At 38.8% G+C, this 27,781-nt stretch overlaps 1 protein-coding gene across 6 annotated transcripts; it reads right to left on the bottom strand.

Moving 5' to 3' along the window:
• Positions 1 to 997: 997 nt before the first annotated feature.
• LOC148880804 (uncharacterized) lies at positions 998 to 26,617 on the bottom strand. 6 transcript variants are annotated; one of them, XM_088962848.1, is made up of 6 exons: positions 26,444 to 26,615; positions 24,734 to 24,869; positions 13,084 to 13,177; positions 2,545 to 2,625; positions 2,310 to 2,449; positions 998 to 1,342 (listed from the first exon to the last, which is right to left on the bottom strand). In XM_088962848.1, the coding sequence occupies exons 1-5, from the start codon at positions 26,475 to 26,477 to the stop codon at positions 2,312 to 2,314; spliced, it is 483 nt and encodes a 160-aa protein (XP_088818974.1). In that variant the 5' UTR covers positions 26,478 to 26,615; the 3' UTR covers positions 998 to 1,342; positions 2,310 to 2,311. The 6 variants fall into 6 exon arrangements, with proteins under 6 accessions (XP_088818974.1, XP_088818972.1, XP_088818973.1 ...); XM_088962846.1 differs by lacking the exon at positions 998 to 1,342 and adding an exon at positions 1,405 to 1,949 and having other exon boundaries at positions 26,444 to 26,617; XM_088962847.1 differs by lacking the exon at positions 998 to 1,342 and adding an exon at positions 1,405 to 1,943.
• Between the last annotated feature and the right edge of the window lie 1,164 nt (positions 26,618 to 27,781).

Here is a 27,781-nt window from a genome sequence, read left to right as displayed (position 1 = left end):
AAGTGCCATGGCAACCTAAACCATAGCAAAACCATAACACCAGGGCCCAAAATCTCCTCTTGCAAATACGGGCCAGATGCCCAATAATTCAAATTGTACCACCAAATCCAACGCAGAGAAGAAAACGTGCTTTGGAAATGCCTTGAAAATAGGAGCAAGGCCACTATCTTGCCAATTTAAAAGCTCCTTAAAAAGGTAGTTCGTGATTAAGGAGGAAAACAACCATTTCTAAAACCTCTCTACCAGTGCGAATTAATGCTTGTACCCAAAAGAAAGCAATGGACAAAGCTATCAGGCGATCATTAGTCCTGGCCTCCTGGGCAACGAAGAAGAGAGTATCACAGAAACAAGCCATCATCCTTGGCCTAGAAGTATCACATTAAAGAGCCAAAACGTGATGAAGAGTCATCCATGCTTCCACAAACATGACTGTTTCCACCTTAACTTGTGCATTTTGCAAAATAGTAGAAACCCGCTCAATTCCATTCTCCGCCATAGAGTGACCCCGCTTCACCAGTTACATCAAAGGAGAAAAAAAAAAAAAAAAAGAGAAACCTCACACACAGGCGTGAGGAAAACTCACCCATCGGGTGAGAGGGAAGCCTCGCACACAGGCGAGAGAAGGCAAAAGTCGTGTATAATAAAGCAATTTGCAAGGTTTAGTCTGTAATCGAATATTTAAAGGTGCCAACTGGCTCAGTTGGTGGTATCGTCCCTCACTGGTTCTGATTTCTGAGGACTTGGGATTGATTACCACCTTCACCCGGGTTGGGGAGATTATGGCATCCGAGGGGGACCCCTCATTGTAGAGCCCAAGAAGCCAAAGAAGTCTAAAGTAAAACCTAATTAATGGCTTACTAATTCAATGGGTTCTCTAAATTCAATATCCAGCATAATTTACGTTTTTCTTTCCTTTTCTTTTCTATTTAAATTGTGTGCTTCGAATTTGAGTTAATTGCCAGAATATTCTGTAGATTGTATTTGAGATTCAGTACCATGTCTGTTGGAAGATTTGCTGAGGACCTCGCTCCATTATCATTGAGAACCCCAGAAAGAAACTTTTGAGCTGTTAGGGACAGAAAATATGTACCTACGCGCAAAGTTCAAGAGAACAGTATCTCACTAACTTGGTTCTTGAGAATGAGGCATCAAGGAGATGTTCCGTGCTGTGTCTGCATTCCTTGTATAATCTTCTTACTCTTAAGCACATATCAAACCACAAGTGGCGAGAAACTCCTGATTTTCTAGCCAACTTCCGTGGAGTTGCCAATCCCAAATTTTCACCTATCCTATAGGCTGGAACTGGAAGGTAGAAACATTTCCTCTTCCGTTGTTTCTCAATCTAATGCAAAAAAAAAAAAAAAAAAAAAAGTTACTTTGAAACTACATGCCTACAGAATCCAATTTGAATGGTCGCATATCAGACCAGATGATCAGATACTTCATTTTTCACAATTGCTCTATTTTTGTAGTACTGCAGATATTGGCATCAAACCATAATTTGCCAAGCACAATGTAATAGATATTGGAGCTTGGTTTTTCTTTTTATCAGCCATAATGGTCATAGGTACCCATGTATCAAAGAAAGCTCTCAAGAAAACAAAGAGAGAAAAGAAAAAAAAAAAACAGTGCTTTTGAGTGTCCATAGACCATAGGTGCAGCCATACAGGACAAATAGCTCGTTAAATGAGGATGAGTCCAACCACGACCGCCTCTTAAGATGCAGAAGCCTGATCCCTAAAATGTGAGCTTGCCTCAGTCCATCACAAGCCAAACAACGAAACAGGGTCAATAAGATGAAAAACCCCTTTGAATTAGCAACGTTACAACTAATAGTAAGGTTCAGGTGGTCAACTGGATACTGGATAAAGTTCTGTAATGCAGCTCCCCATTGCAACTTCCCCTCTTTTTGTGGAGCAGATTGCGTACCACTTAGTTGCAATCTAAACCTAGCATGGACTCCATTAATTCACAAAAAGAACAGAAAACCATATATGCACTCTAAATTGCAAAAACAAGCACCAATATTGAAAGGAAGCTCTCCTCTAACCTGCTCCAAAACAAGCCCTCTTGTTGGCTTGCATCTCTAATTCTAAACCAGTTACTACTTTTTGCAACTTCATTAGGTGACTTGCAACTGATTTGAAAATTGAAATTGCACAAAAAAATCTGATCATATCCAGGGAAAACTACATGATTACAGTTTGGAAACGGATTAGATATGTTTGGTGGCACTATATGAGATGATTTAACACTGAGCTTCAGCTGCTAACTGGGTAAGGTATCAAGTCGAAGACAAGGTAACAAACCTTCACATTGGAGTTTCTACTTCTGAATCAGTTCCAATAGGTTCTGTAACCACATTATTTCCACCTCTCAGTCGTGAAGATACATTGTCAATGGCTGAATTGAGTTGGCTTATCTTTTCATTCAATGTCTGCCGAGTCTTCTGCTTTTTGGATTAAAAAGAAATCAAATTAAAGTAAAAGCATATTTTCATTTGGAAGCATATTTTCAATTGGATCCAAACAGAGATGTTCTTACCTCTAAGCCTTCATCATAATATATTGGTTGCTTAGCCCTTTTGAACCCATATTCATCCTCATTTAGAAGAGACCGCCTAATCTGCTCTAGCACAATGAAGAACAACTCATGTTGGATTCATCAGGATCAAATCAAACTAACAGCTAAAAAGAGAAAATTCTGGAAAAGTAAGCATAGGCAGCTAATATGTGAATCAAGTAAAAAAAAAAAAAAACAGCTTTCTGAACTGTACAATTGAATAAAGAATTGGCATTACTTTTTTTCTCATGTACATGACAAGCTTTTCAAGATGGATTTGCAAAGTGGAGACAGATTCGTGTGGAGAAGATGGAGGATAGTTATGTAATTTTATCTTTCCTTCTTGTATTTTAGTAGGTGTGTACATTAGTGTACAGCTGCCTTAATTCTTTTGTAAGGACAAACTTGTCCATTGGTTCGATCAGATTGATCAACCCTAACAGACCTGGCCTAACGGATTTCCTCTTGTCTCTTCACTTTCTCATGAACTAACATGGTATCAGAGAAGGCTGTTCTCTGATCCATTATTTTTTTTTCCAATCTGTTTGAGAACTATCCTCATCGTCGATTGGTTCTGGACTGTTCTGATAAACCAGTTTTCTGTGTTGTGCATCCAGCAAGAGAGATTTTATTGGATCTCTCTCTGAAGACATCCGTTTGTAGTGAAAATTGAAAGTGTCACCTGGTCTTCTTTTTCGTCTGAAAGTTTCATCAATATAAGAGAAGTACTGAGAGAGATCTATGCATCTCTTATGGGCGGCAGCAACCAAAGAAATATTGAAAGGAAGTGTCGCCTGGTCTAGACTGCTAGCCAGAGATCAGCTACACATGCATCTCTGTCTACAATATAAAAAGGCAGAGAAGTATTCTTTTGTTCATGATCTCTCTGTCTATAATACTTCTCTGGAGCATGCACAGGTACAACAATATCACAAGATCACAATCATGCTATATACCTAATTCTCAGAAAGCCTACAATATAAAAAGGCAGTTAACCATCCACTGCTCGACCTACACATGGAAAATGGCATTTTACCATGAATATATTTTCTTGGCTAGCAGTCTAGAAATCCCACAAATTTCACTGAAAAGGCTTGAAATGTACCTTCTTATGGATCTAGAAATCTTAGGTTACCCTCCTATCAGAACTAGAAATAACTCATACTTGGTGATCAATTATGCACGGTATTTGCCAACTAAAGGAAAATAGCAACCCTCAACCATGGTTTGCAATTTCAATAATGGAAATTTTGCCATGCATAGATGGGGAAATTTCAGGGATATTTCACTAAATTTGCTAAGATATCTGGAAAATTCAAAAATTCAATTAATTTTCTAAAACCATGAAATTAGTTAATAAACCTTCAAGGAATCATTAGAAGTATAATCACACAGTTAAGGCCCAAAAAACCATGGCAAACAACTATATAAATCAAAAAAGAGAAGATTAAGAGATTTAAATAGGTATCATTCTCTGTCTTACCCTTTGGTCTTTTGGCCATCTTATCTTCTTTATGTATGCCATTTACTTGCCATTTTGAAATTTGTCTTTTCTGTTTCCATATGTTTTGACTAGATTGAGAATCTTCTTTTGTAGTTGTGTGCCTTTAAACATTTTCTTTTGAACTGCAGTGATTTATTAATTGAATCATAAAGCCAATCATCCAATCACCAAAACCCTATTGTTCTTTTAAGAAAAGATTTAGAAAAATGTGGTGATTTTAATGAAAAATTGGAAAGTTTCTAATAATATAGCCTATCAGTGAAATCTGAAATATCATTGTTATTGGCCAAATATAGGAGATGGAGAAGATACTCATGGAAAATTTCATACTGCCACAGAGAAAAATGGGGAAATTTCACCGATATTTTGAACTGTCCCTCCTTCCCCCAATATTTATTGGCAAAGTATAGGAGGTATTAGGAAAATAAAAAAGATTCTTGGAAAGTTTTGTATTGCCACCAAGCAGAATGGGGTTGATATTGTGAACCATGTATTAATGAAGAATTGGAAAGTTTCTAATAATATTCTAAAACTTTTAAACCTCAAACATATATTCCATGAATAAAATCTGAAATGTCACCAAAGTATTGGAAAAATATAGGAGATGTTAGGGAAAAAAGATTCTTGAAAATTTTTGCATTGCTACCCAGCAAAATGGGGAAATTTCAACGAATCTTGTCAATATTGTGAACCATGCCCTCCTCCCTTGAACTATTGACAAAATATAGAAGGTATTAGGAAAAGAAGATTGTTGGAAAATTTAGTATTGCCAGCAAGCAAAATGGGGAAATTTTGCTAATCTTGTCAATAATGTGAACCATGCCCTCCTTTTCTTTTAAAATTTATGTGATTATGAAGAAATTATTATCCCATGTCTCTGTTCCACAGCCTTTCATTGACAACTTTTGCTTTGATTGGTAACAGAAAATTATTGCAAATAAAAAAGAATGATAAGCATTTACACTGATGTCAAGCATCCCTTACAATGACCAGTGTAAACCATCCACCCCCTATCAGATTGTATTTAAATTTAACACTTGATATTAAATGTACTGAGATGGTTTGGTAATGTGCATAGAATGCCACCTAAGCAAGTGTTACAAAAAGTGATTTGTTAACAAGTTAAAGGGGCTAGAAGAGCTAGGGGCAGACTGAAGAGGACTTGGGTGGAAGTAATAAGAAATGATTTATGCGCCCATAATTTAATGTGGATATGGCACTGAACAGAATGGAATAGCGAAACAGGACTCACGTGGTCAACTCTGTATAGTTGGGAGAAGGCTTAGATGATAATGATATTAAACCAAAATAAAGATGTCTTTTTCTTTGATAAGTATTTATGAAAAGAATGTCTTCATAAAAATATGCCTCTTCCTCCACCTCTCCCATTGAAAGATAATTGTAAAACAACAATTTCCAATGCCAGCCATTTAACAAGAGACTCAAAGCATTGCTATCTTCTCCCTCATGTATTTTGTTTCAAGTCATCTTCAATCAATTTTTTTCATTGTTACTCATTAAATATTAATTTTGTTCCTGTTTATTTTTATTACATCTTTCTGAAACCTTGACCCCTAGTTGTCGCGCCTAGGCGACTAGGCGCTTTTCAAAGAGCGCCTCGCCCAAACGCCAAGAAAAAATGTATTAGGTGAAAGCTTAGGGGACTGAAACACATATATAATATACAATAGTTATTACATAAAAATAAATATAAAGTATATAATATTTTATTGGTTGGTTTTAGTTTTTATAATAGGACATGTTTCATGTTATCACGTTTTTGTTGCAAGTAAAAACAAAATAATGTCAAGGATTTCACTTTGACAAAAGAATCTGTAGAGAACACTGATGTGGGCCCCACAGCAGTGGTCCCCACTGTGTTCGTAGGACAGCATGTGTAGTTATTTGTTTCAGTTATAGTAGTGTCAGTTTGGGTCAGTTTGTTAATTCAGTTGTTATTTATTTCAGTTTTTATTTACTTTTATCATGTAAGTACTAAGGGCAGATCTGTCCTTTCCATTATGTACTGAACATAACCTATAAATAATAAGAGAGTGGCGGCAGCAGATCTGTTAGAATCTGTCCCTCCTTTCAACCCCTTGTGTTCTCCTGTTTCTCTTCTATTCCTTCTCTTTTCTCTCACTTTTCTTCTGTTTTGTAAACCTAAAACCTATTAGGATTCAAGACTGATTACAGTCTTGATCTTCTACTTGGTATCAGAGCCTATCTAGGGCTTCTCATGTGTGTCTAGTCCAGCCGACCACATGAGGACTAGCTAGGGCTGGAAGCTTATGAATAAGTATTCGGTGGCTGAATCTGGGAGGTTACCAGGAGAGGTTTGCAGCAGTTGAGGACTTGTCGCGGCTTGCAAAGAGTTGGTAATCAGGAAGAAGTAGCGAAGGTTAGGGTTCAGGTAACCCTGGAAGGCAATAAACCAAAATCCATAAGTAAGTCTTTTTTATTTAGTTTCAGAGACTGCAATCAGTCGAGATAGGTTGGACCTATCTAGAAGGAGAGGCCGAACTGTTTTAAGTTTGTTTCTAGGGTTTGACTGTTGGGCCGAACCCCCCCCCTCTTAGAGGTGATCAGTTTTAGGGTTTTATATTGACCCTACGACAAGTCCCACTTGTGCGGACTGCTTGGAGAGTGCAGCTGAGCACTTATTTCAGACCTACAGTTGATACCCTAATTCTGCTCTCGCAGCAGTGGGCCCCATAGTAGTGATTTCAGAAAACAGCATCTCAGATTGCTCTTCTAGAGGATAAAACCTTGACATGCTGCCTGGTACTGTGCATGCCGATTGATTTTAGATAAGATTTGAGTTGATTTCTTGCATATACTGTGATAGGCGATTGATTTCAGATCAAATTTGGGTTGGTTTCAAATCAGATTTCAGATCAGATCAGATTTCATATCAGATTTGTGTTGGTTTCAGATCAGATTTCAAACCTGCTTGATTTCACTCTGTTTTCTGGTATAGTGGCTCTAACAGTTTGTAGCCACTGAATCTTGATCAAAGATGGAGTTTAAGGGTCAGGGAGAAAGTAGTTTTGGAAACAACAGTTGTGATAGTGTATCTGAAACCGGGTTTCAGATTACAACTATGAGATTTGATGGGTCAAATTACTTGGAGTGGGCTCAATCAGCCATGATGGCTATTGGAGGAAGGGGAAAACTGGGTTACCTCTTGGGAGATGTGAAAGAACCTTCCAAGGAGGACCCAACATACACCAAGTGGGTTCAAGAGAACTATTTGGTTATGGCATGGTTGTGTAATTCTATGCAGCCACATATCAGTCGAAATTACTTGTGGGCAAAGACAGCCAAAGAGATATGGGATGTTGTGAAAGAAACCTATTCCCAACCCCTTAATGTTGCCAGAGCCTATGAACTAAAGTGTGAGGTGAACCACCTTAAACAAGGAGAGAAGCCAGTTTTTGTCTACTTCTCTACCGTGAAATCCTTGTGGCATGAGATTGACCATCTAGAGACCCTTAAGTGGGAGAGTCCCAAAGATGCACACTCACAGAAAGCAAGTCGAGACGAATAGGGTATTTGAGTTTCTGGCTGGTTTGAATTCAGAAGATGACATTGTGCGACAACAGATATTGACAAGAGATAGTGTGACCCTTTCTCAAGCATACTCCCTGGTGCATAATGAAGAGACCAGGAGGAAAGTCATGATGCAGCCTTAGCCCCCTTTCCCAGCCCTGACAGCTATTAAACCTAAGTCAGAGGGTGATCCAGAAAGGGACCGGAAGAAGGAAGATAAACGGGATCTGGTATGTGAACATTGCAAGAAACCCAAGCACACAAAAGATACTTGTTGGAAGCTACATCCTCACTTGGTCCCAACAAAACTAAGAAATAAGAAGGGTAATGCTCATGTGGCCGTGAACACTGATTCAGCATCCTCATCAGGCACATCCCTAGAGACTTTAGTCGTTGTTCGGGCTGCCCTCATATAGTTGGAAAAGGAAGTTGGGAGTTCAGCTCAGCCATCTCAGTCACCATCAGCTCCTACCACATCTGCATTTGCACATTCAGGTACTTGAGCATCGGCTTACCATGCTTCAGCTCTAGGTAATACTGACCACTACTGGGTAATAGATTCAGGTGCATCCGACCATATGACTACCTTGCCATCACTATTCACTTCTTATCACTTGTCCTCTGTCCGAGATAGAGTATCCATTGCTGATGGCTCTCTTGTTCCCATTTCAGGCAAGGGGGACATCAAGCTATCGGATACTATCTCTTTATCTTCTGTCTTGCATGTTCCTAAGCTTGATACTAACCTACTTTTAGTTAGTAGTATTACCAAACACATGAACTGTTCAATAACCTTTTTCCTTGACCGATGTGTTTTTCAGAACTTGGAGACGAGGAAGGTGATTGGGACTGGCCATGAGACGAACGGGATCTATCTGCTTGGAGAGAGTTCTCGTCGGGAGGAGTCAGTGGACAAGAAGTCTTTTGTTTCCCAATCAATGAGTCCGGTTATGCTTTGGCATAATCAGGTCATTTGTCTTGTAAGTCTTTGAAGAGTCTGTTTCCTGCTTTATTTGAGTTTGTTGAGTTATCAAAGTTGAGGTGTGAGAGTTGTGAGTTTGCCAAACATTGTAGAACCCCTTATTCTTTAAGTAATAAAAGGAGTAATTCCCCTTTTGATATTGTGCATACTGATGTTTGGGGGCCACATCATATCTCTTCTATGGGTGGGTACAAATATTTTCTACTGTTTGTTGATGACCATATCCGCTTTTCTTGGGTCTATCTTATGCGTTCTCGGGATGAGGTTCCTGCTCTAACCCAAAACTTCCATCAGATGATTCTCACTCAGTTTGGAACTAAAATCAAAGTCCTCAGATCTGATAATGCAAAGGAATACTTTGCTCAATCATTGACCTCCTACCTTCGTAGCCATGGAGTTATTCACCAGAGCACTTGCCCTTATACACCACAGCAGAACAGCGTTGCCGAAAGGAAGAATAGGCATATCTTGGAGGTGGCTAGAAGCATTATGTTTACCTCCAGTGTACCTATTCGCTTCTGGGGTGATGCTATCCTCACGACAGTTTATCTCATTAATCGAGTTCCTTCCCGGGTCCTTGATATGAGAACCCCCTTTTCCCTTCTTTACCTAGACAAGGAGTTGTTCATTGTTCCCCTTAAAACCTTTGGTTGTACCTGTTTCGTCCCGCTTCTCGGGCCTCATCATTCCAAGTTTGAGCCTAAGGCCTCCAAATGCATTTTCCTCGGTTATGCACAAACTCAAAAGGGTTATTGCTACTATGATCCGGTTTCAGGGAAAATGTTTGTCTCCATGGATGTCACCTTCTTTGAGGAGACACCCTATTATCCTAGGGTTTCTCCTCAAGGGGCGAGCAATGAGAGTGGGGCTGTTTTGAGTTTCTTTCCTCAGGGGGAGAGCAGTGAAAATGGAAGTGGGGCTGGTGGAAGTGGGGTTGTTCCTTTACCTATTCCACTGGGTAGTGAAGGCTGTAGTAGTGAGGGTGGTCAGAGGGAGCAGGAGTTCAGAGTCTATCACAGGCGATGCAGGCAGGTTGATCCTAGTCATCGGCAGTCCCGGCCAGCTCCAGTCCCTTCTGCGGCTCCAGATCCAGAGCCTATTGAGACACCCCCCATTGTTGCCACTTCCCCTCTTGTGGATGACCTTGATCTCCCTATTGCCATTCGCAAAGGGAAACGACATTGCACAACTTCTACAGCTCACAGCATCTCAGTTCTTATCCTATGATCGTCTATCTCCATCTTACCGGTCCTATCTCACTTCCATTGCCGATGTCCCTATTCCAAGAACAATGCAAGAAGCCTTATCAGTTCCATAATGAAAAGATGCAATGCAAGTCAAAATGGATGCCCTGTTGAAGAATAATACTTGGGCACTGGTTGACCCATCAAAATGAAAGAAACCGGTGGGATGCAGATGGGTGTTCACTATGAAGCATAATGCTGATAGCTCCATTGAAAGGTACAAAGCCCGGCTGGTCGCAAAGGGGTTCACTCAGACTTATGGTATAGACTATTTGGAGACCTTTGCCCCAGTAGCCAAGATGACCACCATCCGAGTTCTGTTATCCCTTGCAGCAAATCATTCTTGGCCCTTGTTCCAAATGGATGTTAAAAATGCCTTTCTGAATGGAGACTTACAGGAAGAGGTTTACATGCAGTTGCCTCCTGGATTCTATGATACAGAGACAGGTAAGAAGGTTTGCCGACTAAACAAGGCATTGTATGGTTTGAAGCAGTCACCTAGAGCCTAGTTTGATAAGTTCATATTAGCCCTTGGAAAGTTTGGTTATGTACAAGCCCAGTCATATCATACACTATTCATCAAGAGGGTGGAGTCCTCTCTGACACTACTTGCAGTATATGTTGATGGTGGTGACAAGAAATGACAGCCATGAGATTGAGTCCCTCAAACAGCTCCTTCATCAAGAGTTTGAGGTGAAAGATCTTGGTGCACTACGGTACTTTTTGGGTATTGAGGTTGCTAGATCCAAGTAGGGGATTTTTATCTCTTAGAGTAAATATGTTCTAGATCTGTTGGCGGAAATTGGAAAGTTGGGTGTTAAGCCTGCTGATACACCCATTGAACAAAATCACAATATTAGTGCAGAGGGCGGGGAGCCTCTTGAAGACAAAGTTATGTTCCAACGGTTGGTTGGAAAGCTCCTATATCTCTACCTCACTCGGCCAAATATCAGTTATGCAATTAGTGTTGTTGGCCAGTACATGCACTCCCCTAGAACTTTTCATCTTCTTGCGGCAGAGAGAATATTAGCATACTTGAAGAGATGCCCGGGTAGAGGTATACTGCTCAAGAACAATAATCACGAGGGTGGAGGTCTATACAGATGCCGATTGGGCTGGAAGTGTTGATGACAGAAGGTCTACCTCTGGATATTGTGCCCTTGTGAGAGGTAACCTTGTCTCTTGGAGGAGTAAGAAGCAGAGTGTTGTTTCCCGCTCCAGTGCTGAAGCGGAATACAGGTCAATGGCTAACGGAGTGGCTGAAATCTTATGACTGAGGTCACTATTTGAAGAGTTGGGTATTGACTATGAAAAGCCCTTAATGTTGTATTGTGATAATCAGACAGCTATTAATATAGTCACAACCCAGTGCAGCATGACAGAACTAAACATATCGAAATTGATCAACATTTTGTGCGAGAGAGGGTCACATCACAAGAAGTGTGTCTTCCGTATATCACATCTAATATGCAGCTTGCAGATATCCTCACCAACGCTATACCAAGGAAGAAGTTAGAGACAAACCTATCCAAGTTGGGAATGATAGATATCTACTCCCAACTTGAGGGGGAGTGTAGAGAACACTGATGTGGGCCCCACAGCAGTGGTCCCCACTGTGTTCGTAGGACAGCATGTGTAGTTACTTGTTTCAGTTATAGTAGTGTCAGTTTTGGTCAGTTTGTTAATTTAGTTGTTATTTATTTCAGTTTTTATTTACTTTATTTATCATGTAAGTATTAAGGGCAGATCTGTCCTTTCCATTATGTACTGAACGTAACCTATAAATAATAAGAGAGTGGCGGCGGCAGATCTGTTAGAATCTGTCCCTCCTTTCAACCCCTTGTGTTCTCCTGTTTCTCTTCTATTCCTTCTCTTTTCTCTCACTTTTCTTCTGTTTTGTAAACCTAAAACCTATTAGGATTCAAGACTGATTACAGTCTTGATCTTCTACTGAATCAAACTGAGGAAGAGGAGAGAACAACAGCCCTCCATCGTTCCGTTACATTCCTCTAAGTCAAGGTGAGTTAATCAGTTTCCTCCTTCGTTTTGTTCACTTTTTCCACTGGTTTAAAACAGTGGTTGCACCCCATTTTTCTCCTCTCCCTTTTTGTTGGAATAAAACCATTCTTCTTTCCTTGTTTGAATCATATTATTGGACTAAAACAGGGGCTCCATCCCCTTCTTTTGTTCTTAAATTTCTTGTGTGTTTTCAGCTTTTTTTCCCTCATTATTGGTGTCTGAAACAGGGGCTCAGCCCTTTCTTTTATTCACCATATTCTTCTGTTATTTTAGTTTTTTTTCACCATCTTTTCTGTGTCTCTAGAACAGGGGCTCCGCCCCCTTATTTTGTTCTTAACTTCTTGCATTTCTCAGCTTTTTTTTGTTCTCATCATTGGTGTCTGAAACAGGGGCGGAGCCCCTTCTTTTCTGCTTCATATTTTTTCTTTTATTTTAATATTTTTTCACCAGCTTTTCTGGGTCTAGAACAGGGGCTCTGCCCCTTACTTTTCTTCTTCATTTTCTTCTTTTATTTTAGTAATTGTTCTCATCAAGAAACACTGCAAGAAACACCAGCACAAAAGAAAGTGCAGAATACATAAAACCAAAAAAAAACTAGTTCAGAAGGGGTAGAAATCCATCGGCTTCTTATTTTTAAATTCCATCGCCTTTATCCAATTATTACTTATTAGACCACAATTGCAAAGGAGAGTTAACACCCCTCCCCCCCACCCCCAATAACAATGAGAAATGAGAGCTGACAACCAGAAAAAGGAGAAGGATGGCTGTCCATCTAACAACTTCACATAGGAATGTATGCTAGTGATAAGATTAGTCTGGCATGGAGACGGGGGAATGCAGAGCAGAAAAATCCATTACACTTCATATAGCACATGATTTCTAATATACTTCGGTTCATGTGTGCAAATATGAAAAATATATAGATGATATGGAAGTAGTTGAAACCATGAAATATTTGATAATTGATAATATATAGTTGGGACAAAGCTTAGATGATGATAATGATGATGGTATACTTTCTCTTGAAACAAAGCCATGCATGAGCAATCAACATGGTCATCAATCTTCACAACATGGGCTATTCATTTTACAGAAAGGACAAAGAAAAATACTGAGAATTCAAATGTTTTTCTTTTTTTGTTTATTTGGGGGGTGGGGCTATGATTCCTTCTTTTGTATCTTGTCCAAAGAAATCTAATAAATGGATTAAGTCTAATCACCTGAGGAGCAAAGATATATGCTAATGTTCCAAACACAGCACCTCCTAGAAGAAAGCCAGCAAGAAAATCACCACCATCAACTTTTCCACCATCACTGCATTAAAGAACAAAATATGAGGAACAAAAACCATTAATGCAGAGAATCAAAACAAGCACACAAGATGCTTTTTAGAAGTTCAAACCTGCAAAGATTAAAAAAAAAAAAAACACAACAAAGCTGTAAGTCAATCTCCTAATCACAATCAACATGGTTGGCTAGAGCCACACCCCCACCCACTCAATTTTTTTAAGTTAACCAAGAAATTTATAATACAGATACAGAGGGAACAATAAACGAGAACCAAGGTTTTATAAAATATAAAGCCAAGGTGAGCAAGAGTCTAAACGAATCATAGATTCCCAAAGAAACAGTACAAAAGATCAGTGTTTAAAAGCACAAGGCGCAAAAAAAGCGCAAGGGTTAATTCGCACCTGAGGTGCAAGGTGCAAGGTGCAAGGTGAGGCGCGCGCCTTTTAAGCAAGGCGCATAATTACAAAAAAAAAAAGGTAAAAAATAAAAAAAGTCAGAAAATTCAAAAAAATGCCAAAATTTTTTAAAAATGCAAAAAAAATAAAAAAAAAATATTAAACATAATGTTAATAAAAAATATAAACTTAAATTTCAAAATAAATGTTTTAGAAAACCTATTATCTAAAATTAAAATACATAAACATAACATGTAAAGCGAGTTCAAATGAAAATTTTAAAATAAAAGAAAACATATAAAGCATTTTCAAGGATGTAAAACCCACAATCTCTTTTTCTCCTTAATCTCTTTTTCTTCTTGATTCTATGAGTCGCCTTTGTACTACGCCTCTCGAGGCAAGCCCGGACAGGCGTGCACCTTTTGAAAGGGATGCACCTCGGACCTAGGCGAGGCGCATACCCCAAAATGCGCCTCGCCTGTGTGCCTAGGCGCACCTTTTAAATCACTGCAAAAGATGGCCCTAAATTCCAATAAAGAGGTAGCATAAAACATTGGATAATGGCATTTTAGGTAGCCTAAAACATTGCACTCTATCATTACCCCCTCTAAGAAGGCTATTGGATTCGAATGTCATAATGGTAGTGTGTGGGCACCAGGAGACCAATGGGCCAACAACGGTTCCATAAACTCCACCCCCTCCTCTTTTCCATCTCCCTGAAGCAATCTGCAGCCAAAAGAAGGCCGGTTTTCCTAAGGAACTTACAGAAAATGGGACTACTCAAGACCCAATCTGCCCATTTTGTATAATGATCCCTATCCGATTCACAGCAATGATAGACTATTTTCTTCCAAAAATGGTTTCAAACTCACCATTCACAGCAACGGTAGCTCCAATTGCTTCTTCTCAAGAGAGGCAATCTGACTATGCATGTACTGCATATTGATGCCCTTCACGAACTCCTCGAACAGGTGCAGACCAGAGGCAGGGACCTCATGAACCTTTGAAGACGAAGAAGCAAATAATGCTGATTGTGACATCCTTGCACGAGAAAAACCAATGAACAGCCCAGGCAGAAACTACAACAATCTGTGAACAGAAGAAGATGAACAGTACCCAAACCCTCAAACACAGACAGATTTCTCAAACTGCCAAATCAAGCCCACACCGCAATCCCACGTGGGACCTTGGGGTTAAAGACATACCCCCAAGTAATGATTTAGAAGGGTCTCCAGTTTACGAAAATTGTAGAGACACCCCTGTCGATCCCATCACTCACTGACGAACATTTATTGGGCATGCGTGCTACATGCTGTAATGGTGGTGGTAATGATTAGATACACCATTTAATCTGGAAGACGTTAATAGTTGTCATGCTGTTGCACGCGCCACACATCAGGACACAATGCACCACCAGCACTCAGCAAGACAACTTATAACCACACAGGACACAACGCACCGCCTACACCAATCAAACTTATTCATCAACAAAATCACTTTTGTCAATAAGCAGGGGGGCTAAACTTGTAAGCGCAACAAATCATAAAATGATTGGACCCATCTTTTCTCAGCGCAGAATTTTGCTTATCAACAAAATTACTTTTGTCAATAAGCAGGGGGCTAATGTAAGTACATGCACTTAGGCCTCGGAGGTGCTAAGACAAGCGTCTGCAGTGCACCACCCAACTCTGGACTTCTGCACAGAGAAAAGAAAGAGGGAAGCACAAAAATCTACGCGTGAAATGGACTCAGGACACCTTGCAATCCACAACAGCGTGACCACCACCTTCGATGGGTTCTTGATTAATTCTTGGTGATTTAGTGATTCTTGAATTGATTGAGTTTCATTTGAAATTCTTTTCCAAACAATTCCTCTTTGAATTCTTTAGTGCAAAAATCTATTTTCTGCTACGTTCTTTTCAGTTCTTGCATCTATAGACCAAAAAGCCTTGTCATAACAGGAAGGAAGAGCATTTTTTATTAGTAACAATAAATTTTATTAACTGGAAACGAAATAATGATCTGTATAGCAAGTTTGTGCCATGCACCCTAATAAATGGCCTAGCCCCTGGTAGCCTCCCCAATATTTTCTTTATTTCTTGGTAGTAAAAAAATATTAAAAAACAAAAAAGAAGAAAGATACAATATGGGAAAAATTGGTTCAAACTCAAATGGGCCCAGCAAACCCAACCTACACATCCTGTACAAAATGGATCACCAGAACCGTGCCCCACACCCCTAAACCGTCAGCGAACAATAAACCAGAAAAAACCATGCATCACTACCCACAAAAGGAACGACAAAAAACCCAGATCCAGAATCTTGAGGACAAAACTGTAGAACATCAACACAAGCCATCAACCACCTAATGAGCCTTCTTATCTCTTCCATCCCTACCCCTTCCCCTTGCATTTTCACCCCTCTTGGGCCCACCAGCACCATCTTATCCATATGTCTACCAATATTGAGCTTCAGGCTTCTAGGGAGACCCCCATGCTCATACAAGTCCAAGTCAGAAAACCAGTCCCTTGTCAGCAAGTCTCTCACATCCTTGGACGGTGCCTGGCAAATCTCCTCTTGCTCCAACTCAGAGAAAATTTCTCTTGCCCTGCAATATTGGCCATCATCATGTTCCTTTCCACTCACTTATCACGTGGCACATCACATCAAACACCACTTGAACTTCTTTGCTAACAATCTGCCACTCCAAACCAGATGAAACCTCAGCAGAACCTTTACACCCTTCCCCTTTTATTTCACTTTCTTCCTAGGCTTACTCTGACCTTTAACCCCAAACAAGGATTTTAGCCTTCACTTTCATGCCTGACAGCACATTTGCAAATTTTTCTATAACCCGTTATCAAACATAAGTTTCACACAAGATTATTTGTGCATGACCTTCCAAGGGGCAATTTCCTCTTCAATATGTCCCAAATGCTAGAGACTGGGACCAAAGTCAAGGTTTAGCTAGAAATGGGCCTAGGATAAACCAACATAGAACTAACAAAGTCAGGCCCATCATTGAATGAATTAAGCGCACTACATCCACTTGACAGGCCCTTGAACATAGGCTTAATAACAGACAAATGAAATGACCCATCATTCAACAAAGTAAACACAAGGTCCATATTTGAGCTCAAATTCATACCTAATGTCTCTTCATTCTTACCCAACGACAACTTGACATGGGATGCTAAGTGTTCAATTAGAAATTTGACTTTGAATGCCCCACCAAATGCATCGGAATTAAGGCTGCTCACTGTTTGGTTCAATTCAGTTACACAATATTTTGGCAACTGAACTGAGCATCTCGGGTTGGCTATTATGCCAACCGAAGCTGACCAAAAAGTAGCAAAAACTGACCTATAATAATATACTATATAGGATGCTTAGTTTGGCCGGTTTAAACCAAACCGAGATCTCCTTGCTTTGATTGATATGTTGTTCCTTTTTTTTTTTGTATTTTTGTGGTCTTCTTGCAACTTGCAACTTGGGGCTCCATGTGAAATGGCGTAGAAAATTTAAAAGAAAGAAGACAAATCAATGTTTTTATTAATTATTCTTTATTGATCATACAGTTTTAAGACAAAACAAAACAAAATGGTAGGTCACTGTCAAAGTCTGATGAGTTTAGTATGGATCGCAATTTACGACATTCGACACAAGAACGAATTCTTGGCAGATTTTGAGCATTGCGACAATTCTGGTGGAAGTTATAGAGGTCCAAGAGGTGCCAACTCTGGTTTCTCTATGCATCACAGGGAGGAATTACAAATTAAAACTTGTCATGGAAGGCTCATACCCACTAAGATGGCTGAATCATTTCGAAGAAGGGAGGGGAATGCAAGACTGGAAGGAGCCTAACTGTAAAAGAGCATTTTGATCTGGTGAACAGAGAAAGAAGTTGAAAGGGTAGGGAGAGACAGAGGTAGACAATGAGGGCATTCCTGGTATTTTAGAAAAAAATTAAAGGGGCTATTTCAAGGGGCCATTATGAAGGTGGTGGCCTCAGCTGAGCGTGGGGGGTCGTTAGAGAAGGATGGAGGTCTGAAATCACTGCAGAAATCGAGGACGAGAAAAGCTGGGAGAAATAGGGGAGGCTGTTGCAGGACGCGATATTGGTGGTTAGGCAGAGAGCAATGTTGGTGACTTCTTTTGTTTTGAGGAGGTGGTGAAGGTTAGAAGATTGGGTGTTGGTATGGGTCAAAGGGGCAAGACTGAAAAGAAGAAATTGATTAATGGAGAGACTTGCAAGAAATTGTACGGCTTAAAGAATCCCACTGCAGTGCATGTAAAGAAAATCTTCTCTAGGCTGAAGCTTGGTTTGGTGGTTTTTTTTTTTTCTTGTGTGTGTGTGGGTGTGGGTGGGGGGGGAAGGGAAGCTAAACAAAAAAGCGCCGGGGAGAGGAGGTGAGGCTTGGAACGAGGATTCTTCAAACCAGGAGGATGAATTTGTGGATGAAGACTAAGCCCTATACACTGGTGCATCCTTCGTACGAAGAATGGGGAGACTTGTTATCACTTATTGGTTTCTTACCCATTTGTTTCAGAAATCTGGTGTTGGTTTTTCTATCTTTTTGGTTGCAGGTGGACCCCCCCCCCAAATGTACAAAGCCTATTCTATTCTACTACTGTTAGGGGGCTGAAGAAGAGAGGGAAAATTTTGTGGTGTGTAAGAGAAGCTGTATGTTGGACAGTCTGGGAGGAAAGGAATCAATGGACCTTTCATGGGAAAGAAAGAACTAAGGTTGTAATCATTGAACTAATTTCCATAAGGGCGATTCATTGGATTAAGACTTTGCAAATTTTTTAAAACTATTCAGAAGGAGATCATCAGGAAGTGGAAAGAAGTGGCTTGGTCAGCTCCAAGAAAGAATGTATCTTACCCAGTTTGGTCCCCTCCAGCTTCAGGGTTCACTAAACTAAACTTTGATGGTAGTAGCGAAGGAAATCCAGGTCTGTCGGGTATAGGGGGAGCTTTCAGGTCGAATTATCGCATTGTATTCTGGTTCTATTGGATGGGGGGACTCTCTTAGAGCTGAAATATTGGCTGTTTTGGAAGGGTTAAAAAGAGCTCAAGAGTTAAATATCAGAAAAGTGATAGTGGAAGGTGATTCTAAGTTGGCTATAAATTGGTTAATGAAGGATACTTCTAGTCTATGGAAGTTTCTGAATGAAAAAAAAAGAAAGTTAGACATCTCATACAAAATATGGAAGTCAAGTTTCAATGGACTAAGAGGTGTGCCAATTCCTTGGCAGATTCATTGACCAAACAAGGGGTGGGAAGAGTTAATTTTTTCTAGGCAACATTGTAATCTGAACTGCTTCCTTGGGAGGGTTAAGAGTTTTTACCCCTCCTTTTGTATCTTTTTTATTAATATCTATTAATAAAAGTCTTTGTTATCTATCAAAAAAAAGACTAAGCCCTATACCAAGCATTTCAAAGCTTTTTTGTTTTTTGATCAAGTTTGTTTGTCAAGCCTTGGTTGTGTTCCTCTTTCAGGTGATATCTTATCACCTTCTTGTAATCATTCTTTTTCCTTTTTAATGAAATTTTCTTTTTATCCTTCAAAAAAAGTTTTTTTATGGTAAAATAAGATTTCATTAAAGAAAAGAAGATAGCATACAGTCTAGCAAGTGAAAAGGCATCACTCACAAACAAAACAACAGAAAAACTACTAGAACACAATTAAATTAAACTTTCCAAGTTACATAGTTGAAATCCCAGTATATCCCCCAACTAATTCCCCCAGATCCTCCTTAGCAACTTCACTAAATTCTGGTGATATTAGAACCCAATCTGCAATAGATTTGCTAAAAACTACCACTATCTTGCCCAAACTCCAAGATTTGTCTTAAAAAATTCTTCTATTTCTTTCCTTCCATATATTCCAACATATTGCAAATGATATGTGACTCCAAATCATTCTTGCCTTTTTGCTTCCTCTTATCTTTGGCCAAGTAGAAAAAATATCTGCAGAAGATATTGGATGAAAGTTTGTTACCCCAAACATAGCAATGAACAACCTCCACAAAACCCTGGCAATCTTGCAAGAGAAGCGTAGATGACCAACAATTTCCTCCTGTTCTTTACAGAGGAAACACATGTTAGCCAAATTGAAGTCTGTAGATTTCAAGTGGTCCACAGTCAATATGTTGTCCATGGCCACAAGCCAAATAAAGGCTGATGACCAACAATTTCCTCCTGTTCTTTACAGAGGAAACACACGTTAGCCAAATTGAAGTCTGTAGATTTCAAGTGGTCCACAGTCAATATGTTGTCCATGGCCACAAGCCAAGCAAAGGCTTCAACCCTAGGTGGAACTGGATTTCCCCATTCACCATCCATATAATTTGGATCTGAATTATCCCTGCTAAGAGCCAATGTAGCAGGACTTTACAAGAATTTCCCATTTCAGCACTCTTTCCAGTTTCCACCAAAGTTCAACCCTTGACTAAACTGAAATCTTCACCCCCTCTAGTTTCTCCAATAATGTTATGCATTCATTCACTTCTCTATCTAGAAAAGACCTTCTGAGCTTTGGGCACCAAATCAATTGTTCACCCTTCCTTTCATAACAGACTTATAGGTACTTCCGGCTTAGACAACCCATACAGTCTTGGACATATATCACTTGACTTGCCTACCCTGTACCAGTCATCCTCCCAAAACCTGATTCTTGCTCCACCTTTTTTTTTATAGATAATGATAATGAAAATTTTATTAATTAAAGAACTAAGTATACATCATACAATTCCCCACTAAGAGGAGCGAGGTGCAGCCTCCAGACTACATCATGAAGCTTAAAATTGAGCCCAAAAGGGATGGTTCCTATGTACTCCTTGTTTATCTAGGAAGTCCGCCAGTCCATTTGCCGATCTTCTTTCCCATTGAACTGTGACTGAAATATTTGAAGTTAGCCACTTAAATCTTCTCAAAGCCCCCCTGTAGGGCCAGGCTAACATCTCTGGTTCTTTTAGCCATCCAATAACCAATTTGGAATCACCTTCAATCATTAAATGCTCCAGTGCCAACTCTTTTTGCAATTTCTGCTCCTTGTAACACAGCTTGTAGTTCTGCATTTACTGAATCTCCCTACCCTATAGGACCAGAAAATAGAGTTACAATCTAACCCTCATCATTTCTAAATACTCCCCCTATTCCAGATAGCCCCAGGTTGCCCAAACTACTTCCATCAAAATTTAGTTTAATGACACCTGCAACAGGAGGCTTCCAATCCACCACAGGCTTATCTAGGAAGTCTGCCAGTCCATTTGCCAATCTTCTTTCCCATTGAACTGTGACTGAAATATTTGAAGTTAGCCACTTAAATCTTCTCAAAGCCCCCCTGTAGGGCCAGGCTAACATCTCTGGTTCTTTTAGCCATCCAATAACCAATTTGGAATCACCTTCAATCATTAAATGCTCCAGTGCCAACTCTTTTTGCAATTTTTGCTCCTTGTAACACAGCTTGTAGTTCTGCATTTACTGAATCTCCCTACCCTATAGGACCAGAAAATAGAGCTACAATCTGACCCTCATCATTTCTAAAGACTCCCCCTATTCCAGATAGCCCCAGGTTGCCCAAACTACTGCCATCGAAATTTAGTTTAATGACGCCTGCAACAGGAGGCTTCCAATCCACCACCGGCTTGCTTCTGACTGCGGAACTTTTAGCTAGTTGTTCCCAATTCCTCCTTGCGTCATCAAAAGTGTAGGAAGAGAACAGATCCAAGGATTTTACCCAACTTATGGCCCTACGTAAGATACTTTCTAACACACATGTTTGATCCCTCTCCTTGTCATTAAAGATTCTAGCATTTCATTCCTCCCACACAGTCCACACCAAAGCAGCTCTAACACACCTCCACAAAACTCTTCCTCTTCTCTTTGGCCACCTGAAAGTTGTAGGATAAAAAATATTGCAAATCTGCACCGATTCTGTCCACCTGCACCCAAAAGGAGCAAAAAGCTTTTCCCAAAGGCCTACAACAAAAGGGCAAGTGATTAGTATATGGTAGCAACTTTCCTCGTTTGCTTTGCATAGGGTGCACCAATTAGGAGAGATACAAAAGACTGGGTCTTCTTTTTTGCAAAACATCCAAAGGGTTGATTTTCCCGAGGGAGACTTCCCAACAAAGGACTCCCACTTTAGGAGGGACAGGTTTGGACCAAACTTCCTTGCTATGAAAAGGATGAGACAATGGAGAGGAGCACAAGGGAGCACAAGAAAAGGATCCCAAAGGTAAAGGCTTCCAAATACGGGAATCTACAGAAGGAGGGTCCAAGTAAACAGGATCAATAGTTTTAAGGAGCAAAGCAACCTGGTCAAGCTCAGAATCTCTCAAATCTCTTCTAAAACCTAGATTCCAGTTTATACCAGAACAAAAGGATGAGGATGCAAACTTTGAATTGGCTTGTTTTTAAAACACGAGATGGATTACAAGGAGGGAAAAAGGTCCTTTGAGGGCACAGTCACCAATCCAAACATCCTCCCAAAACAAAACCCTATCTCCAGTACAAACATCATACCTGATCGGGTTCAAGAAAACAGGAAGAATATAGTATGAATAGCCTTCCATGGGGATTTCAGCGTAGCACGCCAAGAAACACCAGCATCCCAACCATTGTATGCAACCCATTTCCTACTAAAAAACTTGTTAAGCTTCTGAATTCCTGGTTGAATCTCATGATCCCCTTCCACACTCACCCCATATGAAGGACCTCGCCTCCCTAGATTCCCACCCATACCTCACCCATGGTTTAAAGTATCGATACATCCAATACGCACGAATAGGCATATCGGGTGTGTTAATACTTTGTAACTTTTTTAATTTTTTTGGGGTCCGTCTAAGGCTTGCCTACCCCTTGAAAAGGCCCAAATTCCGAAGCACCCCTTATTTGGGGTTTCAGAAAGCCACTGAACGATACGAAAAACCTGATATGGGGCATATTGTATCAAAATTTTGAACCTTGACTTCACCATCCCATACTTACCCACCACCACTCTTCTCCATAATGAATTTTCCTCCCTCCCTAAACCAAATCTCCATAACCACTTCCCTACCACGACCTTGTTAAAAACTCTCACCCTTCTAAAGCCCAAACCACCCTTCTCCTTCAGCCTACAAACTCTCCCCCAATTTACCAAGTAAAACTTCATTCCCCCTCCTTCCCTACACACCCCTTCCCATAAAAAATCCCTATGAACCTTCTTAATTCTTTCAGCCACTTGTGTCAGTATCTTTAGTAACAAATGATATCTAATAGGTTGGTAAACTTGAAAGGACACTTTTGATAAATGTTATCCCCCCAATATTAGATATTTTGCTTTCCATCTATCCAACCTCCTTTCAACCCTCTCCAAAATTGGCATCCATAATACACCTGAATTTTAAGCTCCTCCAATCGGCATCCCCTAGTAGATGAAAGGAAGTTCCACAATTCTGCATTCAAAATTTTCAACACACTCCAATAAAACCTCCCTTTCAACTTCCACAACTCCAATCAATACACTCTTTGAGAAGTTACCTTTCAACCCTGTTAAGAACTCAAAGTTTGCCAAAATTGCTCCCAAGTTTAAGACCTGGTCAACCAAAGCATCCAAAAAAATGGTCCATTTCTGTCCACCTTAAAACCTTCAATCAGTCCCAACTGTCTACTTCTCTCCAATAACAGATCCAGCACTTCCTTTACCAACACAAAGAGCATAGGAGAGATTGGATCCCCTTGCCTCAAATGTCTTGGAAAAACTCTAAGGATATACCATCTATGAGTATAGAAGATGAGACTGTAGAAATGCAAGCAAACATCCAACTTCACCACTTCTCTCCAAATCCCATCAACCTTTGAATCTCTTTTAAGAATCCCCACTCCATGTGGTCATAGGCTTTCTCAATGTCAATTTTACAGACCAATCCAGCTCTACCACTTCTCAATCTAGAGTCAATACATTCACTTGCCACTAGAACTCCATCCAGAATCTACTTTACACAAAAGTCATCTACGATTCCCCCATAGCCTCGTGTAGTACTTTTCTCGGTCTTTTTGACAATACCTTGGCCAACAATTTGTATTGGCCTGTAATCCTTCAACTCCACTGCACCATCCTTCTTTGGGATCAAAGAGATAAAACTAGCATTAGCCATTTTCTCCAAAGCTTTCTCCCAATAAAACTCCTTAAACGTTAGATCAAACTCTTTTTTCAACACATTCCAACATGCCTTTATAAAAGAGAAATTGAAACCATCTAAGACTCAAGGCCTTATCCCCATTTATATCTTTTAATGCCTCCTTAATTTCCTCCATTCCAAACTCCCTATCAATTCAATTTGCTGAAACATCACACAATTTCTTGGGGACCATCTCCCCAAGGGGCATCCAGCTCCAAATTCTTGAAGTATATAAGTCCTTATACCCCACCATAGCACCACCTTCTCCTGAATTTCATTCCAGAACTCCACCATCTCTTTCCCCACTTGAATTCTTGAAATAAAATTCCACCTCCTAGGCAATGTAGGACCTGAGACAACACTATCAATTGAGTGTTACAACACTCTCAAGTCCCACATTACCTAAGAGTTAGGTTGAAGGCCTTGCCTTCATTTATATAAGGATGGACGACTCTAGAGAACAAGTTATTCTCTCCTATGTGAGTTGGCTCATGTGTCAGCACAGATATTTATAGTGTATATTAAAATATTTAATATAAAAATAAAATATATCTATAGATATAATATAATATATATAGTTTATTATACATAATGCATAATATAATATTTTATAATATAAACATATTATGTATATTATATACATATTATTAAATATATAATATACATTGCAGCTTGGGCTCAAAAGGATCACACCAACATTAAAAGGCAGGCAATTGACACTGAAGGAAATTCAGCCCTTCCTCCCTGTCATCAATGTCAAAGAATTACTGAATTTTTTGTCTTTTTTACCAATAACTGCAAATTTCATTAAAAATTTAAAACAGAGGACATAAAAAGCAAAGAGGAGAGGTAAACTCACTTGACTCTCCTCAAAAGAATTACTGAATGTTGACAAGTGACAGTGATTCAACCGCAAAGTATCAAAAATATTTGGTAGGTCTACAATGATACTAATAGCCTTTATTAGAAATGGAAGAACAGATATCATATATCAAAGTTAAGAATGTTATACTTGTATTCTGCACAGACAGATGATTTGCGGTTAGGTCCCAACTGATTTGATTTCCTTGGAAATGCCACCCTTGTTTGGTGCCTTGAGGTATTGAGCTTTGCAGACCAAAGTTTACTTGAATTAAGATGAGATGCACCTGTAATGTTATCATAAAAAGAAAAAGTTTATTGAAAGGAAAAAAGAAGAGAGAATATACCACAAGAGAATAAAAATGTAGTATTGACTATTGGGACCAAACTGAAGGAAACAATACAAATAGTACATTGATCACATAGAACATTATAAAAGTCCCTTCCAACTAGTTTCTATAATCTGCCCATTTCTTCAATATCTGGGAGAACCAAAATCTAATAAAAAATAAGCTAACCAATACTGGACCGGCACATAGCTTGGATATAGCAACATGAATAATTTTAACAATGGATATGAAAGTCAACCCCATATAATTGGGATAACACTTGGATGATGATGGTTAACAACATGAAAGAAATATTCTAAGTAATGAGGAATATGAACTTCAAATTTCTTTCTCTCCAAATTTGAATACAAAGTTTTGCATAAACCATTTTATCAATAAGACCATATTATTCAATCTTTAACTATCATAAATATCTAGGGACCACCTTTATTTCTTCCTTTCATTAGGTGGAATGTCAGCATGGAGAACCAGAAAAGATTATGTGAATTAACGGTGAAGTGCCAATTTGATATGGATGACGCATGAGTGTTAAAGGATCAGTTAGAGTGGGGTTGTCGAGGGCCAGGCTGTAATTTGCAACTTGCTAGTCTTTCTTTTCATTTATATTTAGCTTCAGCTTTATACTTGACCTCTTATTCCTTGGGGGCCTGTGTTGTATTATGAGATTTTTTCACTTCCTTAAATGAATGAACTTTAATTGTTCCTTATCAGGGAAAAAAATCAACTATGAAGAGAATTTCATCTTGTTCCCAACTTTGGATTCTTTCCCATGCAAATGGATATCTGAAGCTCTTATCCCATCTAAGGTCTCCTTCTTTATGTGGATTACAGCCCTTGACGCTTGGCATATCATAGATCACTTAGTCTTGAGGAGTAGACCTATTAAAAACATTTGAACATATTGTTTCAATGAACGCCAAATATTAAAGCCTTACTTTCTAGAAGTGTAGTTATTATTTATTAGATCCAGCTTTTTGGGAGAGATGTGATTGCAAGTCAAAGAATCCAAATTTGCATTATATTGTTATGTTTGTTGGTTTGTCCGGACCTCCTCATTTTCTTTATTTCCCCTCTTTCCCTACTTTTTCCAATAAAATATCCTCCTTATTGATTCAAAACCATTATAGTCTACAGCACCTACACATCTAGGCATCACTATGTCCGAAAAATCCGACCTGTTTTTCGAACGACAGAGCAAGATCTAAACAACCTTGAAGAAATACCACAAACCATAGAGCACATCAAAAGAAAAAGAAAAACGAAGACAGACAAATCATAAATTCGAAAAATAACATATCCATAAGCAACTTTAGTCATTCTTTAACGATAGTAACAAGTAATCAACAACAACAAGAACACAACCAAGGACAATAAAAAAGGGAAAAAACGACTTATCAATAAGCACAATTTGAATAAAAAAACATAGACATCAAAATGAACAAGGGAGACATGAGAAACTCAAACCAAAAGAAAAGACATGACAAGTTAATACTTCAATCAGCGATCTTTACCAGTAATCGAAACCGCAGTACAATAAGCTGCCATGGTCAAGCTCCGCTGAGAGAGAGAGAGAGAGAGCAAAACTGCAAAAGGTTAACAAAAAAACGTAAATATCATCATCGGGAGGGTTCACACATCTTCACCCCACAAAGGGCGCCCCACAACGTCCTACAGCACATCCCCGCTGTGCATAAACATCTTCGGATGATACACCAAAATCGATGATGTCACGGGAGATATTCTCAATGCACGGTGCAAATGTATTGTAAGACATTGTGGGGCGCAGATCTAAATTCCGGTGGAAGAGGGGAGAAGCGTAATTACATATATTACGATTTACGATAATTAGGGCCGAAAGCGGATCGAATCGAATTGGATATATCCAAACAAATTTGTTTTGTTATACCGGATTCGAATCCAGCCAATTCTTATGCACTATTTATAACAGATACATTGCAATCGGATAATCATTAATAAATTAATTAAAATAATCAAAAAGGGCGGATAATCATTAATAAATTAATAAATTCTTATGCACTGAAAATGACCTTTCATATTATCTAAAAGGGGCGGTCTCCCCTTTCGCCAAATGGCAGTAATTTAATTACTGTCATTAATGATTATTAATATTGTTATTTAATAATTACTGATCTATTTATTTTAATCCAGTTTTAATAATTATTGATTATTACAGTAATTTAATAAATATTTAATTAGTGATTATAATTAATAATTACTGTTATTATAAATATTGTTAATAAATAGATATTTATTTTAATCTTATTTTAAATTAAAATTATAAATATTGTTAATAAATTTAGTAATTATTGTTATATTAAAAATAATTAAAAATGTTATTAAAAGTATTGTTATTGATTATTTAATAAAATATTATAATTAATGACTATTACTGAGAAATACTATTAATTTAATTTAATTTAATGAATATTTTTAATAAATCCTATTCATAAATTTAGTAATTATTGTTATATTAGAAATAACTAAATAATATTATTAAAACTATCATTACTGATTATTTAATAAAATATTATAGTTATTTACTATTATTGATAAATGCTGTTAATAACAAAAACCAGCAAAAATAATGTTTGTCTTTTTGCTTATTGAATTTCTTTGTTTTAAATTTTTGGGTTTTGTGCTTTGAAAATTGTTACATAATGTTAATTAAAAATGCTATTTGCATTTAGCTAATGAATTGTTTCAATGTTCTAAATATTGACACGGGCCGATATGCCCTGTGCTAGTGCTTTTTTTATGTTTTACTTATTTTTTTCGAAATTGGTTCAGAGGAGCCGGTTTAAGGCCTGGCTACCCTCTGAACCAGTGGC

The sequence above is a fragment of the Nelumbo lutea genome, chromosome 1 (assembly GCF_056320005.1).
Source record: "Nelumbo lutea isolate HS-2025 chromosome 1, American lotus-T2T, whole genome shotgun sequence".
Classification (NCBI taxonomy): Eukaryota; Viridiplantae; Streptophyta; class Magnoliopsida; order Proteales; family Nelumbonaceae; genus Nelumbo; species Nelumbo lutea.
This window is presented reverse-complemented; position numbering and strand designations above follow the sequence as displayed.